The following is a 24,574-nucleotide window of genomic DNA, read 5'->3' as shown; positions in this document are numbered from 1 at the left end:
GGTGTAATAATAGTCTGTGCGGCCCTTTGAGTCTCCTTGTGATTAAGGGCTATACAAATCAACATGACAAGTTGATAGTTACATAAATGTTATAATCATCATCATCATCATAATAACAATCATAACAATACCAGAACAATTTAGCTTTACTCATCTGTTAACTTTATGATGTTAGTAATCACTAAATATCATTCAGACACCAATAATGACAATACAAACAATGAAAAAGATGTTCACATAAATTAAAAGAATGTATTTTTGGTGAGGGGCGGTGCGTGCATTCTGCACGTCCCTCACAGTTCTTGAGTGACAACGTGAGGAAATTGGGGACTCTAACTATAGAGAGCGCATTTGGCGTGTATCACCGTGCATGGAATCAACGGGCATGTTTTGATCCAGTCCCATTTCTTTTCCTTTTTCCATTTCCTCGATCTTGGATGTGAGCTGCTGGCTGTATTCCTGTCTCCTCTTCGCAGCGACGGCAGAGCAGAGGAAGAGAGAGGGAGACGTGTCGGCGGCGCCGAGACAAAGAGCTTAAAGGAGGCGCGCCTGGCCCGGAGGAGGGAAGCGGACACCAGGAGGACCAGATAAGCAAGAACCGTGTACGAGTTCTCAACGCACGGGCTCCTTTCTGCCCCTTCTCGCTGGATTTAGGCGACGATGTGAAGCCTCTTGTCCGATTTTGATTGGAGACCGACGCGCGTCCATCCATCCATCCATCCGGGGACGATTCGCTTTTGTTTCCCGGCGGAAGAGGAGGGGTGGAGGGGGGACGACAGGTGTCTCGGCGCGTCGCTCTCACCTTTGCCGCCATGACGAGGAGAAGTTCGCCGAGCAATGTTTAAAGGGCGCGATGGGCCTGAGCGACGACAGGGATCGCGTCGTGATCAACGTGGGAGGGATCCGGCACCAAACGTACCGCAGCACACTTCGAACCCTACCCGGGACTCGCTTGTCGTGGCTGGCCGAGCCCGACGCCCCCAATCACTTTGACTATGACGCCAAGATCGAGGAGTTCTTTTTCGATCGCCACCCTGGCGTCTTCGCGCACATCCTCAACTATTACCGGACAGGTAAGCTGCACTGCCCGGCTGATGTGTGCGGGCCGCTGTACGAGGAGGAGTTGGCGTTTTGGGGCATCGATGAGACGGACGTGGAGCCCTGCTGCTGGATGACTTATCGGCAGCACCGGGAGGCGGAGGAGGCCCTCGATAGTTTCGGGGGCGGGGGGCTTCTGGATCTGGGAAACGACGATGCCGAGCCCGAACAGGAACACGGGGAGGACGATGTGGATGAAATGACGCGAAGGTTAGCGCACGGGGATTCTCCGGACGCCCGCAGCGGCACTTTGTGGAGCCGCTGGCAGAAGCGTGTTTGGGCTCTCTTTGAAGACCCTTACTCCTCCAAATATGCAAGGGTGAGCTGCGTGCATGTTTGTTTTTTATTAGTGATATATTTTTCAGGGGCCGATTTATCCATCAACCTGGGCTCGATGATAGTGATGGGAATCCCAGCCCTTTTAGAGAACCGACTCTTCAGATTTCTTTGTTTTTTAATGACATCTAAATGCATCCGTCTAAATCCAATCTATCCAAACTATGTCGTGAAAGTTTAGACAGTTGTATAGGCTGCCTCAAGTGTCTCGAACAAGGTTTCATGTCAAGGCACCCCAAATAAATACAAAACATTCGCTAAATATCTGCTTCTGTGGGGTTTTTAATGCCCCCCGGCAATCAAATTGGGTACTGCAGCTCCTAACCAATGACCACTCCAAGCAGCCGAATCCAATCTTCAATTCCACGGGCAATTCTGCTTGTATTTCCAATAATAATAAACAACAAAGTAATTGATTTTCGAATGTGCTATAATAGCATTTATTGTTTCAATATACAGTGAGCTTTTACCTAATTTAAACTTTTACATTTTTTTGTACTATGCAGATGACGGCATTCATACTGACCAGCCACGATCGCCTTCAAGAGAGAAAGAGGGAGGAAAAGAGATAGAGAGAAAGATAGAGAAAAAAAAATGAAAAAAGAGATTCAAGAGTTTTAGGATTGTCTTTCTTGTCGTTTACAAATAATACCAATGAAATTTTCTTTGCAGCCTCGGTGTAATGTGTTGACAAAAGAAGTTCAAATTTACCAAGGAAGTTCAATTTACAGAGGGAGAAAGAGAGAGAGAGAGAGAAAGAAAGAGATTGAAAAAAAGAGCGGGAAGAAAAAGGCAGAGAGAGAAAGAGGGAGAGACAATGAAAAAAGAGAGGAAAAAGGGGGGGAGTGAGAGAGAAAGAGAGACAGAGTATTTCATCGTTCACTTCAAAGAGCTATTTCGTTCGCAAACCATCACTTCTCGATGACCTTGAAAATAATCTACCAACGCATAAGGACACTCTCGTATATCGTATTCAAATGTTACCTTACTTTATTATGGAAACCACTTACATCATTGGAGATGCATTCTAATATTCCATACCTGCAACGTAAAATTTCAAGCACATACATGCAGCCATGCAGATACAAATATTCAAATGGAACACTTGTTGCTAGGCAGTTCCCCGATGCTTTTTGGACTGACGAGCAAGGGCATGAAGGCTCTCGGGTCTGGATCTGATCGGATAATGTGAAGGATGTGTGCGTTTAATATGAAGGCAATTCCAATATTCCATGACAGATAAGGGTCATGGAATATAATCTGTAAAACCTTATCTAGAGAAAATATTTTTGAATATATTTATCCATTTACATGAGCGAGAGTTATTAATAATCTTCAATTTAATGGTAGAGAGTATACCTGTTTATCCACCTCTTGCAGTTTATGACTTTCTGTGAGATTTATATTCAATTTAAGTGAACTAGACTCTTCACGGAGTGTTCATTTTGTGGGCGAAACTTTAAAATGTTTTTCTCCCCTTCACTATTTCAATTTAGCCGCACATTCAACTTTAAATTTGGGAACACAAGCAGCACAATTACTGTTGCTAGGAGTAAGTATTCTAACATAACGCTTTATTTGTAAACTTAATTCATGCAAATTTTCGAGATATGTATCTGTGTACAGATGCTGCCCTACTTACAAACGAGATACGTTTCGGACGATCGTAAGTTGAATTTGTTTGTAAGTTGCTTCACTGCGATATTTTGTATGTTTAAGGTTTATATAAGTATCTTTAAGGCTTGTATAAGTAAACTGTATTGTTTTGTACAAAAAATAAACATTCCATGAAATAAAATGCTCTATTAAGATAAATAAAGTTAAGTTTAACTTACATTTGGAAGATGAGCTTCAAGAGGTCCTCCTTCATGTAAAAAGTGGCCGAAAAAAAGCGATCCAACCATTTTCTCAACCACATCAAGCTTTCTTATTGCATCATTTCAAATGAAACAGCTCGCCTATTCTTCACACCTTACACCAATCATATTGAATGGATGCACGAGATATTAAACGATAAAAATGTCAAAGTTCTTAGCGCGCTGGAGATACAGTATAGAATGTTTACACACGAACTTCTTCGGGGTGGATGCTGGGTGAACTCTCACAGCACCACACGCCAGTAGCGGCGAAAAGAGGCACTACAGTATTGTCCTGTACCCGGAAAATGGTGCACAATACAAAATCTAACTCACATCAATGTCCGGATATTTTTCGACGTCCCGAAAAAAATGTTTATCGTGACTCAAATGTTCGTAAGTAGGGGAGCGTCTGTAATCACTAAAATGCTTAGTGCAGTAGTTGACAAAAAATACTTCATCCAACAGATTATCTTCCAATGTGAAGTCCAAAGCAAGTGTCTTGAGTCCTAAATTCAATTAAATAATCCCTACATTTCAAACCAATCCCATTATTTCCTATTTTCCCTACCCACTTGTAGAGAAAATTGCTTTAAATGACATGTATTATTCAGAATCTAATTCAGTGGTTACCGATGCAGCCAGAGGGTAGTGCTAACGGTTTCCCACCCGAATTAATTCAACATAGCCTCATATTGTCTCTAGCATTCAACATGAAGAAAGCAATACTCTATACACATTTTAATGGGGCTGGGATGGGCTCCAGCCCCTCCGCGACCCTTTAATTTTAGCTTTTAATTGTTGATTTTTCAGTTCATTGATATGTATAATGATTGATCAGTCCAGAAAGAAAATAGAAGAGACACACCAATAAATAATGCATGTGTTTGCTTTTAACAACTACGTTATCTACATGACAAGGAAAATTGGATCAAACATAGTAATTAAAAAAACAACTTCGTTGACAAAAGAAATTTGCATTTCTAAACACAAGTGAAAGAGAAACACAATATTCTGGATTGTTGTGCCTTATTTGAGAAATATTCCTAACCACTAGGTGCTAAGCTTCACAGCTACCCCAAACCAGCCAACAATTTGTCTGTCTTGTGCCCAAGTTAAATAGATGAATGAAGCTAGCCTTGTGAGTCTCATCTTGTCACGGAAGCATTTGGGGACCCCGGGGTGATCTAACGATCTCTCCCCGGGGGCGCACAGTTGAGCCCATGCTCAGACGTCTTGTCCGTCAGGAAAGAGTGCCGCGGGAAAAACAAAAAAGAAAGTGATAGGTGCATCCACTGTTTATAGCGTGACTGGAACCCACACAAGTGGGTGGAGAAGGGGGGTGGGGGCGGCAGACCATGCCCATCTCCCCCTGTCTTTGCAGGCCTTCTTGGTAGAACTTTGATTTGGTTAGAAAAACAACGAAAACGTACAAATTGTTTGGCAATGGTTAGCTATTTGCTAAGCCCGCCTTTCAGTAAATTTCTCAAACAAAACATTTTATGATCAGCAATCATCTACATTGCCTTTCATGACATGAGAGGACAACACTGTTTATCATAATGGGAAAAATTATCAGTCTGCTCCTGTAATTCAATCAACTAATAGGAGACAAAGGAGTTGTCTTGTGGGGAAAATTTAAGGCAATATGTGTGTGTGTGGGGGGGCAAAGTGTCAGTCACAGGGTGGTTTAGCAATATGAGGAGAATATCTACACACTTAATCTCGTTTATCTTTCACCTCCGTCTTCCACTTCTTTTATACGCTTGCTTCCATCTGGTCTTTAATGCCTAGGGGACGTGACTAGGGAGAAACTAGGGTTTTGCTTCCCGTCACCTAACTTTGTAAAATGGAGATTTGCTCTTCCACCTCCCCCTAAACTTTGTGGAGGAATGGGAAATTCTTCTCTTCCTCGTGAAAGCACTTTGCTAGATAATTAGCGAAGTAGAAGGAAAGAGTGAATAATGGGATTTAACATTATTACCTGCGGACCCACTTATAAAACATTTTGATGTCTATATCTATAAATGGCAGATAAGAGGGAAATTTTGTTAGTGATTACTCAGTCTATCAAAAACAGCAAACTCAGCAACGGGAATTCAACAAATAACTGAGATCTACTCTACACAACTTTATACCATTATTTCAGTTCAAAATATCACAAACGACAATATTGTCATTTTCTGTGACGTGCAGTGAGGTTTCTGCCTGGTGAGGCACAGTCTGATTTTAAAACAAATGAACCCACATCTCATTCATCATTTGATTGAAAGCAATTCACTGTAGCATAGAAAAACATGTTTTATTGTCATACCTTAACTTATAAACGAAGTCTGTTTTCTGCATATATTTCAATAGAAGAAAAAATAGATAAGTGATCCTCAATTATGAAAAAAAGTCTATGAAACAAGAAAACAAATCCTTGATGGTTTGACTTGCTGTAAGCTTGCTAATATTACCACTTAATCTATTGTTAGCGGCTAAGGTGTGCGCAACATCAGAATCCTTAGCTTCTCTATCACCCTCTGCCATGAGGCAAGATAATTGTGTGCCTCACTCTGCATCTGTTTTACAAAGTCATACTTAACATACTGTATAAACTATTAATAAAAACCATGATGTAAAAAATCAATGATTTTGAATAAGAAAATCTCAAAATTGTGAAGTCAAAATGAGAAAGAATTTGAACTCTTCATGAAAAATAACTATTTAATATATTTCTAATGGGCAGCACGGCGGCGCAGTGGTTAGCGCTTGTGCGGCACAGTTCATGTCATGGGAACCTGTCGTGGGTTCAAATCCAGCTCCAGACTTTCTGTGCGGAGTTTGTATGTTCTCCCGGTGCTTGCGTGGGTTTCCTCCGGGCACTCCGGTTTCCTCCCACATTCCAAAAACATGCATTTCAGGTGAATTGGCCGGTCCAAATTGTCCCTAGGTGTGAATGAGCGGATGAGTTGTCTGTCCCTGTGTGCCCTGCGATTGGCTGGCAACCAGTTCAGGGTGTCCCCTGCCCACTGCCCGAAGATGGCTGGGATGGGCTCCAGCCCCTCCGCGACCCTAATGAGGATAAGCGGTACGGCTAATGAGATGATATTTCTAATTATATATTTAATATTAACAGGTAAGGCAGAGCCTCCCTGCCTACATGTCATTGGTCATTTCATAAAAAAAGATACTTACTTTAGCAATTAGCCATCATTAAGTCCAAGTTTGCTTTCAAAATATTCACCTGCCCTTAAGGATATTTAATTTAATAACTATCCACATTTTTAATTAGAGCACCACTTTGTATGTAATAAAAAGAAAATCATCATCGAGGACTATTAAGAGCCTCCCAATACAGCCAGAATTAGGAATTATATTTCTGGGGTCTAAGGTTTCCTGGGTAAAAGAGCTAAATGGGTCAACAGCACATTAGGGAAGTGTCTATTTTGCACCAGGCAGCATCATTTCAATGGCAAGCCTCCATATCAAATCGGATTGCTGTAGGAGGTGACAATTTTGGTCCTTGCTTTTGGGCATTTTTCCATCCAAGCCTATAAATGTGACAATTACTCTACATCTCCACATGCTTTTTTTGACAAGTGTCCTCTTCTGAAGCCTGCTGTGTTGCATGCTGCGTTAGCAACTGCAGCGGACTGATTAACTGCCCCCCCTATTGAGCAGGAGTCCACCATATCTGCTCCTATTCACTCTTACATAGAGAATATAAAATGCTTCTACATAGGTTAACCACTTATAAATGAATCCTTTCATTTTCATTATGATACAAAACATTACCCTATATTTATGTTTTTTTAATCTGTTTTAATTTCATGTGCACTATATTTCAATGTGCCGTGTGGTGGTGGTTGGATCCCTTAACCACATGGGTCGTAGGGGCACAATTACCTGTGGTGTGTCTTGGGCAAGTACCGTCTTGTGGCGCCCTTATACATGAAAATATTTTGAAGGTGCCTCTTCTAATGAGGTGCGCCTTATAGCACAGAAAATATGTTACTGTTTATTGCACAACATTGTGAAAACAAAGCCAGGAGCGCAAATAAGGTATGACCACAAATGGATTGAATTTGAAGGTTATAATGTATGTATAATATTATGATCCACTTAAAAATATCGCAGTTAAAATTGGTAGACAGTATCAATCGCAAGATGATGGTAGACAGATCTGATACAAGCACCCGCTCAGAATCGATAATATCGATATTTGGATTATTCCGTCCACCCTGAATCTGTGGGTTGAATATTAAATAAATACTTAAATGTTTGGATAGTGGAACCTAACTTCAGAGGCCACAATTTAGAAAAAAATGAAGAAATTGTTTTGAGGTCCAATTAAAACTAATTATTTTTCAATAGTGATTTGCTTTTACTTGAGGGAACCAGCATTTTAGCCTATGTTTTTATACTACTTTAATCTAGTAGTATAACAAATATTTGTTTCCTTATCCTCACTGTAAATGTGGACCTGGAGTCGTCCAATTTCGTTGTCACAGCATATCCCATGTTGTAACAATGACAATAAAGGCATATGCTATTCTATTCTAAATTATCATCAATTTGTTTTCCACAATGTTAATTTCAAGTTTTGAGCCGAAGTTCTGTTAAATATCACACTGATTGAAATATATTTTTAGTTTATCAACCAAATATTAAATTTATTTACCATTTTTGGGTGTTTCATTAGAAATAAAAGTTTTTGCCAGTGATGTGCTTCTACTTAAAGGGTCAGTGTGTTTGATTCTATTGTGTCCTGTACCTGTAAACACAAACAATACAAACTACGGAGACTCAAAGTGACCAAACCACATAATTTCATTTTTATAGCCATAACCTTTCACAACCTTTATCTTTATAGAGCATATTATTTTTTAAATGTTTATTTTTTAGTACAATACAATACATGTTACTTTTACAAGCCTTAAACATACTTATATAAACCTTAAACATACAAAATATAGCACTGAAGCAACAAACTCAACTTACGAACGATCGTCTGGAACCTCCTTCGTAAGTAGGGCAGTGTCTGTATATTAAAACTCCAGCAAAATACAAGTCAGTGCAGGATTTAAAGTGCCAGTATGGAATTAAGTTGTAATACTTTGGAACATCTCAAAATCAGACAGAACCTTGCATCCTCTGACAGGAAGCAAAACCGTCACAAAACCCGACAATTCCAAACCGTACGGCGATCATCTTTCCAACGTCACCTTGAAACCTCCTGCAGCAGAGATACCAACCGCGGCAAGTCGTTTCTGTTTAAAATAAGCCGGAGAAAGGTTGAACAAGCCTCGGCTAAGACGGGCAAGAAAATTAATTAGAACTGAGCCCAAGACTTAATTACAGACTCTATTCACAGTGGAAACATCGGAGGAAAAGCCTTGTCACAGCACATCAGGGGCTGCTGACAATCCTGAGAGTTAACCAATAAGCGGGTGGCGGTGTTCTCCTGGCACCCTCCCTCATAATAACCACGTTGTCCCCAAGAGGCATCATGCACGGGGGCGGTGAAGTGATGAAATGAATGGTGCAATTGGTCGCAGGCCTGAACAAATCGCTGGCCAACACAGCAAAGAGGCTTCGTGATACAATTGATGGCTGAGCAGAAACAACCTAAAATTTGGTCGGGAAATAAAATGATTCGTGAAAGGAAGAGGGAAGCAATTCAAATTTAGAAATCATACAGTTACGTGCAATCAGGGGAGACAGGTGAGAATGTGCCTCACAGGGCATCATGGAAACCTAAAATAAATTAAAAAAATATGAAATGTCTATACTTATTCAGTATTTGTCATGATTACCCATTGGAATCACCTGCGCCCGCTCTGATTGGCCCCCTGTCCCTAATCAAACTCAGTCCTGTAAATCCCCTGTTGTCAGACCCTGACTTCCACCTGTCCCATTTTTTGCTACCGTTTGTCTCCGGCTACAACCTGTTTTGATCCCGACCACGTCTGCTCTCCCATCCCGGCTTACGACCCATTTTTGATCCCGACTATGTCAACTCTCCCGTCCTGGCTTACGACTCATTTCCGATCCTGACCACGTTTTTGCTCTCCTGTACCGGCTATTGACCCGTTTTTTCGTCCCTGACACCACCATTGGCCGCTACGGAAGATCCACTTCCGTATTCGGATCACAATCCGATTTCGAGAGCAACATGCTACCCGGGTCTAGCGAGCACTGGAACGCGGACTTTGCCCTTCCTCTCCCCAGAAATGTTGCGCGATTGGGTCCTGTTTCTGTTCTGGGCCTGACAGTATTAAGGTTTTTCCTCGTTTAACTTCATCATTTTGGGATTTTGGGAGTTTTTTTCACATTATGTTATGAATATTATTAATCAAATTAGTGTTTCTTTCTGTCTTTCCTCAATTGCTTCATAAAGTTGTTGATTTGGTATTCACTGTAACCTTTTGTCTGGACGAAAAGACGAAAAAAAAAAAATGACGATCAGTTAATTGATCAAGCAAGCAATTCAAGTAAATCCTAGAAAAGTAATTAGCCAGTTCAAAATAATAAGAATGAAAAAAGTCCCAAAAAAAGAAGTCCTTGAAGTTTTAAAATTTACATGGCATCAATTGTGCTAATTTCTAATAAAAAAAAAAAAATCTATTTAACAATAATAAAATGAGCAGGATAGGCAAAATTCAAAATAGCCTAATTTGAGGGTATTTTGCACACACCACAGCTTTAAACAGAATCAGTCATAGTTTTGGAGCTAACAGCAAGTCAAGCAATCCAGTAATTTATTCTTGTTGAATGGAGTTTAAAAAAATATAATACCAATTCTAATAAAGGGTTACCCATCTATCAATGCTTTTATTTAAAAGAAGCAGCAGATAGATCTAATTTCTCAGTTCAGGCAAGACAATAAAATAATGTATACATTGCTTTTTTGCTCTGCCAATCAAATAAAGAATAAGGTGTAGCTTCAAATATTTGTAGATCTGACTGTGCCTCACCAGTCACGAACCTTACCGTGTGTCACTGAAATCAGTCATAATAAAAATCAAATTCAAAGCCTATTTTAGCCCCTTTCCTTGTAATCACAACCTAGTAATTACATAATAATAACATAGTAACGACATAGTAACAACATGATGACAGTTATTTCGGGAAAGCATTTCAAGCTGGTTCCCCTACGGTCTAATCAGTAACAAAGAAGTAGGTCCTAGGTTAAAGGAAATCCATCCATCAATGTCATAAATTGATTCGCAGATTATCTATGTATGATCCAATTATGTATTAAGGATTGCATGAAGCAATTTGGAGGAGTTTGGTTTCCAATTTATTTTTTTTATGTTGTAGTTTAACCTCAGCATTTTATTGGACGATGTTATTCCGTGCACAATTCATTGCGGAGTAGGTATAGTGCACAGCGACATTATTCAATGCATCAAAACAAGCACACAGTTAGTAACTCAATGTTTGCAAGTAATAAAGCCTGTATGTGCCACTTTTTAAAAGGAACAAAATACGGTACAGTAAATTCACCCCAAAATATTGTTTGATAAGGAAATGTCAGTTCCCCGTGAATTTTATACTTTACAAACGTAACAATTAGAATCCAGAAATTAGAATAAACTAGCCTGAGAGAGCCATTACCCGGTGCAACTGTGCGCCCTTCTGTCTAGCTTAATGTATCAGAGTATTATTACAATATCAAAACTGACTCAAGTATCCTTGTCATGGTGTCATTAAATTAAAATCCAAATATTTTTTTAAAAAGGCCAGGTCATTTTTTAATTGTGTGCCGTAACCTTCTTGTGGCGTTTTATACAGGCATTTTTTGGGCCACCTAGATTTACTTTTCACCAGCTACCATGTACAAACACACAATATTATGATTATTTAATTTTACTTATTTATTTCAATAAGAACGTTTTATAATATTGTATGCACATATATGCCATTTTGATCAAATACACATTTATTTTTGTTTTAAATATCACTACATTATATTGTGAGATTCATACTGTGTGGTTTGGATGTCTTTGTATCCCTTCCTGAAAACAGATTTTTGAATAATACGGAGCGTGTGAAAATTTTGTTGACATCAAAGAGTAATTGCAATACAAAGGACAAAAAGGAAACTTTAAAAAAATTGTAAAAGTAGGAAAGTCATTCTTATTTGGACTCATTTTGATTATCTTAATGGCTCCAAAACATTGTGCATTGTCCATCACTGACAGAAAAATCTGAACCAGTCCCTCAAAGCTTAGCACGTTGTGTTCCTAAATGACAATATTGCGCTGAGACTAATGATAGTGTTCTACCCATTTTAATTTTTATTTTTGCATGTTCAGAGGTTCTGTGTCGTTTCAGTCAACATCGGTTGGAAGTTGAATCATAACTGGTTGCAATATGTTTTATTTTAAAGTTTTTAATAGCAGAGTAAATATGTCTAATTTCTTTTTTTGTTTTGTAGTGTGTTTATTCATTAATTCCACGCATAATGTTATATTATTATTGGTAATATATTGGTTAAAGCAACAAAAAAATCTGAAGAGCAGTTTGGGAGCTGAGACAGTTCTCTAAAATGAACCGGGTTTCCCATTAATAATATGTTGAGCTTTACAATAACAAACCTGTCAACTTATACATTTTCCCCATATTTGTCTGTTTTTTTTTCATCGTCTCAAATTGTGTACGCCGTACAACAATTTTTGTACGTAGAAAAAAAAACAAATAACTCGTTTTTATGTTCTACATAGTCTGTCTTGATGTGAATAAACAAGTGTTTGTAATCACTTAATAAGGGAATTGCAATCAATAATAAGGGGAGAAATTGGCTGAGGTTGACAAGTATGAAATAACCTCCTGTAAACCATTAAAGAGGAACTGGCATCCTGTCAAAGCAGCAATCACTAAAGCAGCGGAACTGATATTTAATACAGTCATTTACTAAATAACTGACATTGTCATGATCAGAATAGTACCCAGATGCGTAACGTTACACACAAGTTTATTGAAATATAGAGGAAAGGTGATCGCTGGACGTGGGAAGCAAGCCGCTCACAGTCTCGGAACGTCTTCCGAATGCGGAAGTGGATCCTCCGAAGCGGGAGATCGTAGCGTAGTTAGACGGAAAAAAAGGTCGTTAGGAGGGACGGGAGATCAAAACGTGGTCGGGGTCAAAAAACGGGTCATAGCAGGAGACAAACGGGGAAATCAGGAATGTACGAGTGCAAAATGGGTGACAAAACGGGACCGACGGTAGTCAGAGTAAAAAATGCTTGCCTTGTGAAAAGAGAGGTTCGCTGACGGACTGACAACAGGTGAGTGAAAGAACTGAGCTTGATTAGGACGGGGAACCAATCAGGTAACCAGCAGCAGCTGGCGCCAAATGGGCAGGTACAGGTGAGTGCAATGAGTAATCATGACAGATATGAGTATTGAATCACATGAAATTTAAAATTCATATCAGTGATCTGGTTTGTTTAGTCGCCGATATGATACCTTAAAATAGCATTTGCACAACCCCAGATCTTACCAAGACTGTCTCACAAAATTCAATGGGAAACACTGGAATTGTTTTGTTAGATAATTGCCTCTGGTTTTTTTCATTCTTTTTAGGTGCAAAATAGAAAATTTGGAGCATGCCTGGAGTGTGCTTGTGGTGTTTGATACCGCAGAGCTCAACTTTTATTTTGGAGTGCGTGACTGCGGGGGTTTACGTATGTGCACGAAGCTTGCAGAGGCGTAATGCAGCACCAAACTTATCGTGCTACATTTCTGTGTTCACGTTTGAGATTTTTGACTGTAAAAAGTGCTGCTGAGTATACTGCAATGGGAAGGAACACAAGTCGTTGAGCTGGAGGCATGTCAAAGATAACCTTTACGTGGTACAGGAAGCAGACATTAATGAGCAAACAATTTCCTCGGCGCAATCCAAACAATTGCCTCGGATGACTACCTGTAACGAGGGCCTGTTTTCCATCTCATCCTGCATGAATGGACACTCCCGAAACTGATGGTGTTTTTTTTCCTCTTTATTCGGCAGAATATATAATTTTCTCCAGCCCAGACATGCCCGGTTCCAATGTCCCTCCCTTGTTCATTACTCCGCCCAGCCTTTTAACAGAGGCATTAACTCCAGAGCACACTTTCCCTGCTTAATCCAAACTGATACAAATTTTGGTGATTTTATAGAGTGATAAGTGATCTCTCATCGACCGATCCGCATCTGGCAAGCTTCCAGCTGTTTCCCCTCCCTAACTCTCAGGCGCGGTAACAAACACTGTATAATCAGAGGAGAGCGCAAGGACAGGGAAGCCATCAATACTCAGGAGATGGCTACTGTATCAGTTACGCCTAGTTGTGTCGTAGGAATCAGAAATATCAGAGGGGAAATGTGATGAAATGCGATCGTTGGTGAAAGGTAATCAGGGAGGATGTCGGTCCATCGTAAAAGAAGACCTTCTCCTAATGAACCTCAGCTCACCACAACTTTCACTGCCTGATTATCTAGTCCAAGCGTGGGCAAACTGCAGCCCACGGGCCACACGTAGCCCATTAGGCTTCTTCATCCAACCATTTGAACTAAAATATTAAAAATCCAATGTAAAACAGTATTACTAATAATCAGACTTTTGCTCTAATGTTTGCCTTTCCCCAATAGATGGTGCACTTAGACCACATTGGAGACCGTTGGAAGTAAACAATTCTTTACCAGCAGCACGAATGGTGTCACATGCGGAACTACAGTGAAGGTTTCGCACATGCTGAGACCGAATCGTGTTGCTTGAATGGAGATTTACCAGCAAAGCTTTATTTTACTCTATTTTTCACTTTGTTTCAATTTAAGCACTGCATTAAAAACGAGCGGAAAAAATTGAATGAAAATTGGTCAGTGCCCTGATAAGATTGGAAAGGTGAGAGAACGATCATGATGGTAATTAGCAACTGCAAGAAATGCGACTTAAAGTAAGTCTTACACGAATAGTTATTATTTGATGACGTGCAAGGTCCAACAATGGGGAAATTTAACAAGCTCAAACATGAGCAATGTTCCCTCTTATTTTCCACGGGTCTGAGCGTTCACACAAAGTCGGTGGGCAACGCTTGAAACAACAGTGTGCAACAGCAACCCCAAGTGTGGCAACTAATCCATTATCAAACATGTCCAAAACTTGACATCAAGTTACATTTTGCTGAGTTTCCGCCAACGCAAAATTATTTTTCACTTTTGAAAGAATTGACTATTGTACGATTGCATAAGTTGCAGGGCCTACAAACGTCAATTCTTCTTTCACAAGATTTCCATTTATTTTATTCCTGGTATCTTTTGTCGCATAATACTAACATTTTTAGGGGCTTATTTAGTCGGTTGCACGATACAGAACTGTATTTAATTATATTTTTTAGTGGAAGTACAATGTTGGCAACAAGATTATCTTGATATAATTGGAAATTATTTGAATGCAACACAACCTTTTTCCCTGTTTTTTTTCCTCATTAAAAAAAAATTTTTTTTTTTTTTGCTTTTTTGTTCTCTATTACATTTTTTCCCTTTATTTGCTTCTTTCTTTTCTTCTGGCTTTTTTTCAGAATTTTTCCTGCTCTTTTTTTCTCTTTTTCTCTACTTTTGTTTAATTTTTTTTACTACTTTTTCATTTTGGTATTTTTTTCTTTTTTGTTCTATCCCCCCTCCTTTAAGTCTTTTTGTGCACAATTTTACATAACATTTGGTCGTGTAGGGGATTAAAGAAGCAAAAACAGCCTGAAGAGCCGTTTGGGACCCGAAAGAGCCGGTTCTTTTTAGTGAGCCGAGCCGAAGAAGCCGGTTCTCAAAAAACTCTACTGACTTTACTCAACTTCGTTCTACTTCGACATTGACTTCAAAATACCGCATTTAGAACATAGCGTCAGGGGAACCCGTGTATTTTTACCTTGATGCACTGTAACTTTGACTTAATTCGCTTTTTTAATTAACAATTTCGAGCCCTCATTTCTGTGAGCAGGCTAGATTTTCTTGAGCACGCAAAAGCTCTGGGTAGTGCGCAATTGCGCACACACGCAGCTTAGAGGGAACATTGAACATGAGTTGTGATTATTTATTGAAATCTGGCGTCCAAGACAACCCTTGTCTGCAACTGGGCACGTTTATTTTTCCATATACATTTTTCTGTATTACTGAAATAATTTTTCAATTACTTTGAATCGGGTTTTATGGTCATTGTCAGCTGATAGGGTGGCTTTTCTGACTTATCAAATCAATTTATTTTGAGATAGGTAATCCGCCGTAATGAAAAAAAAAACATGCAATGAGAAAAAAGTTATTGGATGGCTTGACTTACTATCACTAGTTTTATTGTTTGGGCCAGAGGTGTGTTGTATATCGGTATCTTTGGACTCACTGTCGCCCCCTGACATAAGACAAGAGCCTTGCGTGCCTCACAGCGCATCTTTAGACGCTCAGAATAGTAATATACGTTACATACTAATTGTAGTGATAATATTGATAGTAAAATGAAAAAAATCAGCAATTTTGTAAAAGAAAAATCCCCCAAAATTAAACAAGAACTTTAACACTGTATAAATATTACTATTTCATATATTTGTAATTCTATATTTTCCATTAAGGCACTTCCTCCCCTGACCGATTTTATACCTACACACACACATATATATATATATATATATATATATATATATATATATATATATATATATATATATACAGAATATATTTTTTAATTCACCCCCTTAAGTGACTTAATGCCCCCTCTGCCATTTGAGAATTGTTGATCTAATCAGTGTGACCTTGAGTTGGAAAATACCTGCTGTTAAAGACACAGCTGAATCTAAAGAGCCCTCATTTTAAACATATTCGTAAATATGTCGTAGGCTGATAAAAGCCCTTTAGAATATTTGGGATGGAGCGCACGCTTCAAAATGCTATGACCTTGAAATGGAGCGGAGGAAAGAGGGGCGAGTGAGTGTAGAGCTCGCATTGATTGTTCCCGTTTAATGGCGTTTGAGAATCAGCGCGTAACCATCACTGTCGCCGCTGAAGCGGATGCTGATGTCTTGGATTAAATTGCCCAGCTAAGAATGGAAATGTGGAGTTGATTACATCGTGTGTTGAGTTACTGTGGTCCCTCATTGTACTCCTTCGCCCTGCCTTCTCCTCACTCTCCGATTTCTCCCCAGTGGGTGGCTCTGGCCTCGCTGTTCTTCATCCTGGTTTCCATCACCACCTTCTGTCTGGAGACCCACGAGGCCTTCAACCCCATCATCAATCGCACCGAAGTAGAAGTGGTGGACAACATCACGGTGGAGCACTTCTACCAGGAACCCGAGACGGCGGCTTATCTTACCTATATCGAAGGTGTTTGCGTGGTGTGGTTCACCTTTGAGTTCCTTATGAGAATAACTTTCTGTCCCAACAAATTCGACTTTATCCGGAACGCCCTGAACATTATCGATTTTGTGGCGATCCTGCCCTTTTACCTGGAGGTGGGTCTCAGCGGGCTTTCATCCAAGGCAGCTAAAGATGTGCTGGGTTTCCTGCGAGTGGTCCGATTTGTGCGGATTTTGCGTATTTTCAAGCTCACGCGCCACTTTGTGGGGCTGAGGGTACTGGGCCACACATTGAGGGCCAGCACCAACGAGTTCCTCCTGCTGATCATATTCCTGGCCCTGGGTGTCCTCATCTTTGCCACCATGATCTACTACGCTGAACGGATCGGCGCCAACCCCAACGACCCTCGAGCTAGCGAGCACACGCATTTCAAGAACATCCCGATCGGATTCTGGTGGGCCGTGGTGACTATGACGACCTTGGGCTATGGCGACATGTACCCTCAGACAACTTCTGGTATGCTAGTGGGGGCCTTGTGTGCCCTTGCGGGTGTGCTGACCATCGCCATGCCTGTTCCTGTGATTGTCAACAACTTTGGAATGTATTACTCTCTGGCCATGGCGAAACAGAAACTACCAAAGAAAAAGAATCGGCATATTCCACGGGCACCCCAACCAGGTTCTCCAAATTTCTGTAAATCAAGCATCAGCTCCCAACATCACAGTCCTGTGCCCCACGACGAGGTTTTTGAGATAAAGTTTCAAGGTAGGATAAAGCTCTTTGTAAATAACACAAACATTCCACCGCCTTGTTGACTCATCAACAGTTTGTTGGCTAGGGAAAAAAACAAACACGTTCAGCTGTTTCTCTCATTCCACACTTCATTCAGATGATGAGTCAGGCATGAGATTAAATAGCAGACTTTCCCAGCACACGATCAATAAAATGTATCATTTTTTAAGCCCTGAATGGAGAGAAATTTTAAGTACTGCCAATCATTAATAATTTTGATTTCAAATATCGATTTATTTTGTCTCCAAGCAAAAAGCAACATGTCTGTGTTATTCCAATCGTTTTTAAAGGGACAGTGTGTATTATTTGACCACTAGATGTTGCTGCATTGTGTCGTGCAACCTAAAATGAGTGCTAAAACACACAAGAAAGAATCTGAACTACCGAAACTCAAAGCGACCAAAACACACCACCCTTCGTCTCACTTTTTTGCCAAGCATTATCAAGGTTTTTGGTATTCTTGGATACCTGTAGCAGTAAGATAGACAATGACGTCTGCTCCCTATAAGTGATGCTTATGTCAAATAAATGCAAATTTATCGACCTATGAGTATTTAAAAAAATGCAAAATGTGCGTTTTTTGATGGGTCATATATTTTTGGTTATCTTTAAACCAAGATTATTTTTTTATTACTAGGCGCACAGGACACCATCTCCTTTAAATTCCAAGAAAATAATGTGGATGTCATGAAACATTCTAAACAGCAGTTTATCCAATCAGCTCCACATAGGAAACGCAACACACAAGATGGACAACCTAACAACAAAATTGTTATGTGTTTTCTCAAAAGTTTCAAACCATTTTTAAGGGGTCCATGATGAATCTTTGGACTGCATGCAGTCTGGGCAAAATTTTCACGCACAGTCTTATAGCAAGATATACGCGTATAAATAGTACAATGCATGTCATCAAAACCGTATTGGCTTGAATCTTACAGAGACAAGTCAGAATCCGTTTTGTTAAACTATCCAATGTGCTTTCCCTATAAATGTTCGCGTGTCAATGCCATGATACATAGAGTTTGCTCTGCAAACTTTGCAAGTACTCTTTTTATGTGCTGTATCCAGGATAAAATGCTCCCGAACTTTAGATGTTTTGGTATGCGTACTTGATGTTGTTTCTGTATGTTACAGCTCGAGGCAGTGACATTATTATGCATAAGCCACTCTCAGCAGAGGTTACATTTATGTAGAAATGCTTCACGTGTCTGGCGACAATAGTCGACAATGGGATTCATAGACTATTCCTATTATCGACTAATTATTGAAGCCCTCGCAACAACACAGATGTGCACATGTACCTAAGAAAGGAAAGATGTACAACAAGCAGCTACACATTGCATAAAGTCTCTATTTTGGAACGACATGAATGAGAACTTAAACATTAAACATTGTGCAGAAGATCACTAGATTTGTCCCTCCCTCCATGTGCTCTTTTGTTTATCGTTGTCTGTGAAGATTCCAAACTGAACGGCGAGGCTGCCAACGCTGCTCTGGCCAACGAAGATTGCCCTCACATCGACCAGGCAATATCTCCCGAGGAAATCTTCAGTCCCAGCGAAAGAGAGCGGCCCTGCTTCCTGGTCACCACTGCCGAGCGGCCCAAACACACGGGGGGCAGAGTAAGGAGGGGTACGTACAGTAACAGCCAATCACAAGCCCCCGTAAGATACTGACAGGCCCCTAGACAGGACAAGCCCCCTCATACATCCCCTTCTTCGCAGAGTGTTTTCTTACTCACAGGAACACGCTCTCAGAGGAAAAAAAAAAAAAACACACTCGCACAACTGCAAACCTCTTTACGAGACACCTTCTTTCAATTACTCCCTCGGGAATTGTACATATTCCAAGTTAAGGCCAAGCACAATCGCCACAAAATGTCAATAATAGTTGTCTACATCTACATAATATATTTTTTATAACATGCATAATGTAATACCCCTATATATTTACCTAAAAGAAAAAATATTTTGAAGATTTCTATGATCTAGAATGTGCTGTCTTACAAGCTTAAATATATATATATATATACATTAGATGTTCTATGTGTGTACCATGTATGTGTTTAGTGATAAATACCATGTTGGATTCAGACTTTGAATACATTGCTCTTGGCCATAATGGTGCATGAAGTGTCTTGCTGATGGGTGCTATCAGAATGGTGAAGGAGCACAACACAATTGGATCATTATTATTTTAAGAGGCAAAGCCCAAGTTTTAAATTAAAGGTATTCCCAAACAGACATTTTTCTTTCAACCACGGACTGAATGTGTCGTGTGCCTCCTGAAAATTATGCAAATATGTTACAAAAAAATTTCCACCGAGGAACTCAAGAAATTTAGTCAAAAAGTTGACCTGTCTGGATTCCCTCATTTAGAGCTGTGATGTCATTGAAGGAACACAACACTTTCAAAATAACAAATCCCTTTAACACAACATGTGAGGTCAGCTCCAAAACATACAGCAAACGTATTGAACAGTGATGGCATACAGCTCATTTCTTCCTGGAGGTTTAGCAAATGTGGCTTTTCGTTTGAGTTTTTTGCCGCCTGTGTCACGGTCGGTATAAATTTGCCCAGCTAGCTCACTGTTAGCTTCGCTGCTGTGGAATGCTTTTCTGTTTTGTTTGCTCCCGGTTGACACTCGTTGGTTTCCCACCGTGTGTTGTTTGACCGTCTAGCCTGGCATTAACACAGATTTCACTGTGTCCCTTGGTTTTTATCCCAGCCGGCTTCCCGTTTTCACTGTATATGTTGCCGCTTTTTGTTGTTGGTTCACAGTTAGCCTGGCTGCTCAACGTGTGTTTTTTGATTGGCTAGAATTGCATTAGCGCAGGTTTTGCCCTGTTCCTTCATTTGTTTATCACCGTAGCCGTTGTCGCTTTTTGTTGTTGGTTTGCCTGGCTGCTCACTGCGTGTTTTTTGGTCGGCCAGCTTCGCCTTTTTCCGTTGAGGCTGCGGACCGATTTTGGTTGATCAATCCATGTTAACTTCCGTGTGTTTTTTGCCAGTGAGGCCCTTCTTGGATCTTCGCCCTTTGTTGTACCGTTATTGCATCCACCTGCGACACAATGCCTTGGCATTCTCCAAAAAAGCAAACAAAACTTTACTAAAAACATTTTTGACCTCTTCTCAAAATCAACACATAAAACGATATGGTGACTGGCTTGCTAGAGTGCTGATGTTCAAACGATGATGTCACAGCTCAGAACAACAAAGACAAGATGTCTTAAAAATGCATGATCTCAGAAAATGATCTGAATATACAGATGAAAAGTATATCGATTTTATGCAAAACCCGTGTACCATGTGATCACATTTTGCATGTTAAAAGATTTGGGAATACCTTTATACCAGAGTTTTGATTTTAAAGTCCACAGTCAAGCCTGTGTGTCAAAACAGCTGAACATTCCCGACCTGAGGTGCCTACAATTTACAGTGTTCCCCCTCCAATCCATTCCAGTACCACCCGGTGCATGCCCTTGTACTCCGGATGCACTCAATGCATGGAGAAATCTGATCTGTCTCAAGTGTGTGTTGACTTCTCTTTGGAGACAAAAGCAAGAAAGCAACAGGTGTAGTATTACCAACGAGGAGCTTAATGATCATTTCGATTAAAAAAACAAAATCAACACTTGTCGTGGATCCCGTGCTTCGGTGTACTCAGAACGTTCTCTGTTTCTCAACTGAAGGTTATGAAAAGCCTTGGAGCCTTAACAGCATGTCTGGCATGAGCGGGGATGCCTCTGGATTGTCCTCAGTGTCCGCCCTGCCCTGCAGCCCACCCTGTCTAATGCAGCACTCACATTCCCCCATCCCATCCATTATGTAGCATGGTTGAGTAGCAGATACAATGCCATCGGAAGGCCACTCCACACTTCTCGTATTGTTTTCTGTCAAACACCCCCCCTCCCTTTTTTTCTTTTAAACACTTCCTTCTTGGCTTTTCATTTTGATTTTCCTTTTCCTGGAGAACTGTATCACAACTGTTCCAACTCCAGCTTCCCAAGGGTTCTCCTTGGGGGTGTCATCATTATCTAGACTAGAAGTTCCATTGGCAAGACGCCGCACCGGTTGCCGACAAAGTTCTGTTCTACATGCTAACCGCATTTCTTTTCCAATGTTGACTTCATTGCCTGTTGCTCTGTTGGTTTTGATCTCACATTCGTTTCAGCCAACAACTTTTTATTTTATTTTTTATTTTCATTTGCTTTTGACGATTCTGTGAAATAAGCTTGTAACAGTATGCTGGACATTAACGTCACACTGCTTTTTAGACATATGCCAGATGTTAAGGAAACTCCTCCTACGCGCTTTGTATGGTACAAAGAGGAGACGATACATTTATGAAACCAGCCAATGTTATCGGAATGCTCACATTCAGGAAAAAAAAAGAAGAAGAAAAAAAAAAGATGCTGTCCAATGCACTATGGAGATGATGGCAATTCCCACGGATACTAGTGATGATTAATGGCAAGAGAACTATAAAAAAAAAATGGTTTGGTCCTTTGCATGAACTGCATGAAAATTGTTTTTACGAGAAGCTAACTGTATTGCAGTAACTGTCAGAGAAAACATTGTCTTTCAAAAGCATCAAAAAAGCTTTGCCATTCTTATGCATTTCTGAGACAGCTTTACAAAAGACTCGGTCATAGCAAGATTTTTATGTAGCTGCCATTCTATGCCTTTCCCCAGCATATCAGATATTTTCCTGTATCCGTTTGACAACTGATATCATTTCTCTTGAAGTATTTGGTACGGAGCCAACTTTAAAGCTGGCGTAAGCCTTTTTTTTAAACAAATATGTCCAACAATAGGAGCTTTTTTGAAAAACAAATATTCTCTATTGCAAATACTAAATGGTAACGATGCAGAAATACGGAAAGGAACATAAAAGATGGTGCCTTTGAGTGAAGCAAAGTACAACTTTTTTTGGACACAAATTGTTGTAGCATGAAAACAAACGATAGCTGCTTATGATTTCCTTATACAACGAACTGATTACATCACAAGGAGTCCAGGTTTTTCCTTATTTTTAAGCAAAAATTCTACTTGCATAATGAAGCACATTATATTCATGCCACTCTAAAACAAAATGGTATATAAATTAAATGCAAACAGGAAAGTGGTGTATTTAATATTAAAATAATATATCGATAACTATACACAATCCCTTCAAGGCACTTTAATATATTTTATGTTCACCAATCAAATGTTGACAAATTTATAGAATATTTAAGTGTGTGAGTACATTCATTCTGAATGAGCACAGTCTTTCATTTCAAGACATGTTTTTTGTGGTGATTAATTGAATTTATGTATTGGAAAAAAAATGTGTAGAATTTTTTTGAGAAGAGATACAGATGGGAAAATATACAAAACACTATGGAATGTGGGTCTTTTTGGGGAAAGGTAAATGCATGTATTTTCCATTTATGCAAAAGAAAAGTATTTAAAAATATGTAAAGATAAGTCCTTGCATGAAATAAATTTTGTACTCAATGAGCGATTAGACTCCATTTTTCTTCAACAGCACATGCATACACATCTTTCCTTTTTTTAAAAATTTTGTTTGTTAATAAAAGGGCAAAACAAAACATGATGACGGACGGTGAGAGCATGACATCATAACCGCATGACAATGACTGACAAGAGTACCTCAACCTGCAACGGGGGCCGCATGATCGGGCATGATTAACCGACTGAATCCGGAAGCAGACAATCCGTCTTTTTGTCTGATGCCTTGGCTACGCATGGGGAAAATACACATGGTAAAGATCTCTTTACCATGAGCGACTAACGGAACACTCTTTCTTTACCCTCCGAGTATCATTTCACCTCTCCCTGCGCCTCAGAGGTTATCAGCCATCACCATCAACGCCAACATAACCCATACTTGGTGTAATAATTTATTTTCATTATTGTTTTTTTATAGAGACCCAGAGACCGCAGCGGAGCAGACAACCAACCGAGTCAGTTTGTGTTATGAACCATGGTGTACCGACCACTATGTGTATGACCCATAACGGCCCATCACCCACCTGATAGTGCAGTAGCATTGTTGTGTGTATTACTTAGTACTTTAAAATGGGTGTGAAAGTGACAACCTGAACATCACAAACTCAGCATAGATGTAGCACTGAGGACATTTTGTTGTCAAGCCTTATGTAGCTATAAGTATCTGTGACTGGTATCTGTGTTGTAATTTCTGTGCCTATTTTCCGTGTGTGCCAGTGCTGTAAATATGCTTTTTTTTCTCTGTGTGCGTGCGTGTGCGCTGAAGTTGTGTGTAACCAATGTTCATCCAAATATTTATGTGGTTTCTGTGTTCCAGCGACAAAAATAGCTGCTCTGATTTGAAATCGCCTTCCCCTGTCACGTCCAATTCACTTTGCACACTCATCCTCCACCTCTTTTAGACTTATGCACTTTTTTGCACCGTTCCGACTTTAAAAATACTTTTGATGAGTTTGTGAGCAAGCATCCACAAAAATGTCATACTTGAACTTCGTCTATATCATGTATTTTCAAAGAATTAAATGCTCAAATGTGCTGTCAAGAAACTCATACAAGAAAATATTGCTTATTGGGTTAGTCTACTCAATGGAATGGATTTAACCTGACACGATAAAAAAGTGAAGGACGTCTTCACAACTGACAATCAATTAGAACTGGCATAGTAACCCAACTTCTAATTATTTATAGATTTAGAAGCCAAAAATAGTGTTCTGGACAAGTGCCTCTTTCATACATTCAAAATAGGTATCTGGTCATTTCTTGTTAATTAGTGAACAGCAATCAATAGACAAGATTGGTATGTCATATAGAACACCTCCTCTAAAAGAACATTTTTAAGGAAGTGTTTTGATTGGAGAAAAATTACTTTGCCGACACTATTTAATCTTTAAATGCTAATGAAAAACTCTCTATTCTCATGTTATAAACTAGTTTGTAACATGCCATTCACCAACTTACATACTTACAGTAGGCATTTAATCACTGCCATTTACAGCTATAGACATCCGTTTGTTATTAAGATGGCAATAAATAAGCTAGAAATGAAATTTGTTGACGGTGAAACAATTTTGTCACCTATGGGGAAAAACTGCATTGAAACTATCCATTTGCAAATAGAAGTCCTGCCCTATCAACATAAGAATACGTGTACAACCTCTTATTAACATTG

The 24,574-nt window shown here is 39.7% G+C and overlaps 1 protein-coding gene across 2 annotated transcripts; it reads left to right on the top strand.

The window, feature by feature from the left end:
• The first annotated feature begins 302 nt into the window (after positions 1 to 302).
• kcnc1b (potassium voltage-gated channel, Shaw-related subfamily, member 1b) lies at positions 303 to 24,452 on the top strand. 2 transcript variants are annotated; one of them, XM_088340043.1, is made up of 4 exons: positions 303 to 1,417; positions 16,446 to 17,361; positions 18,847 to 19,020; positions 23,324 to 24,452. In XM_088340043.1, the coding sequence occupies exons 1-4, from the start codon at positions 854 to 856 to the stop codon at positions 23,431 to 23,433; spliced, it is 1,764 nt and encodes a 587-aa protein (XP_088196169.1). In that variant the 5' UTR covers positions 303 to 853; the 3' UTR covers positions 23,434 to 24,452. The 2 variants fall into 2 exon arrangements, with proteins under 2 accessions (XP_088196169.1, XP_088196168.1); XM_088340042.1 differs by lacking the exon at positions 23,324 to 24,452 and adding an exon at positions 21,081 to 22,895.
• The last annotated feature ends 122 nt before the right edge of the window (positions 24,453 to 24,574 follow it).

This window comes from Urocampus carinirostris, chromosome 7 (genome assembly GCF_059441175.1).
Source record: "Urocampus carinirostris isolate Australia breed hairy pipefish chromosome 7, RoL_Ucar_1.0, whole genome shotgun sequence".
NCBI classification, from domain to species: Eukaryota; Metazoa; Chordata; class Actinopteri; order Syngnathiformes; family Syngnathidae; genus Urocampus; species Urocampus carinirostris.
The sequence above is the reverse complement of the archived record's forward strand: the minus strand, read 5'-3'. Positions and strand labels throughout refer to the sequence as shown.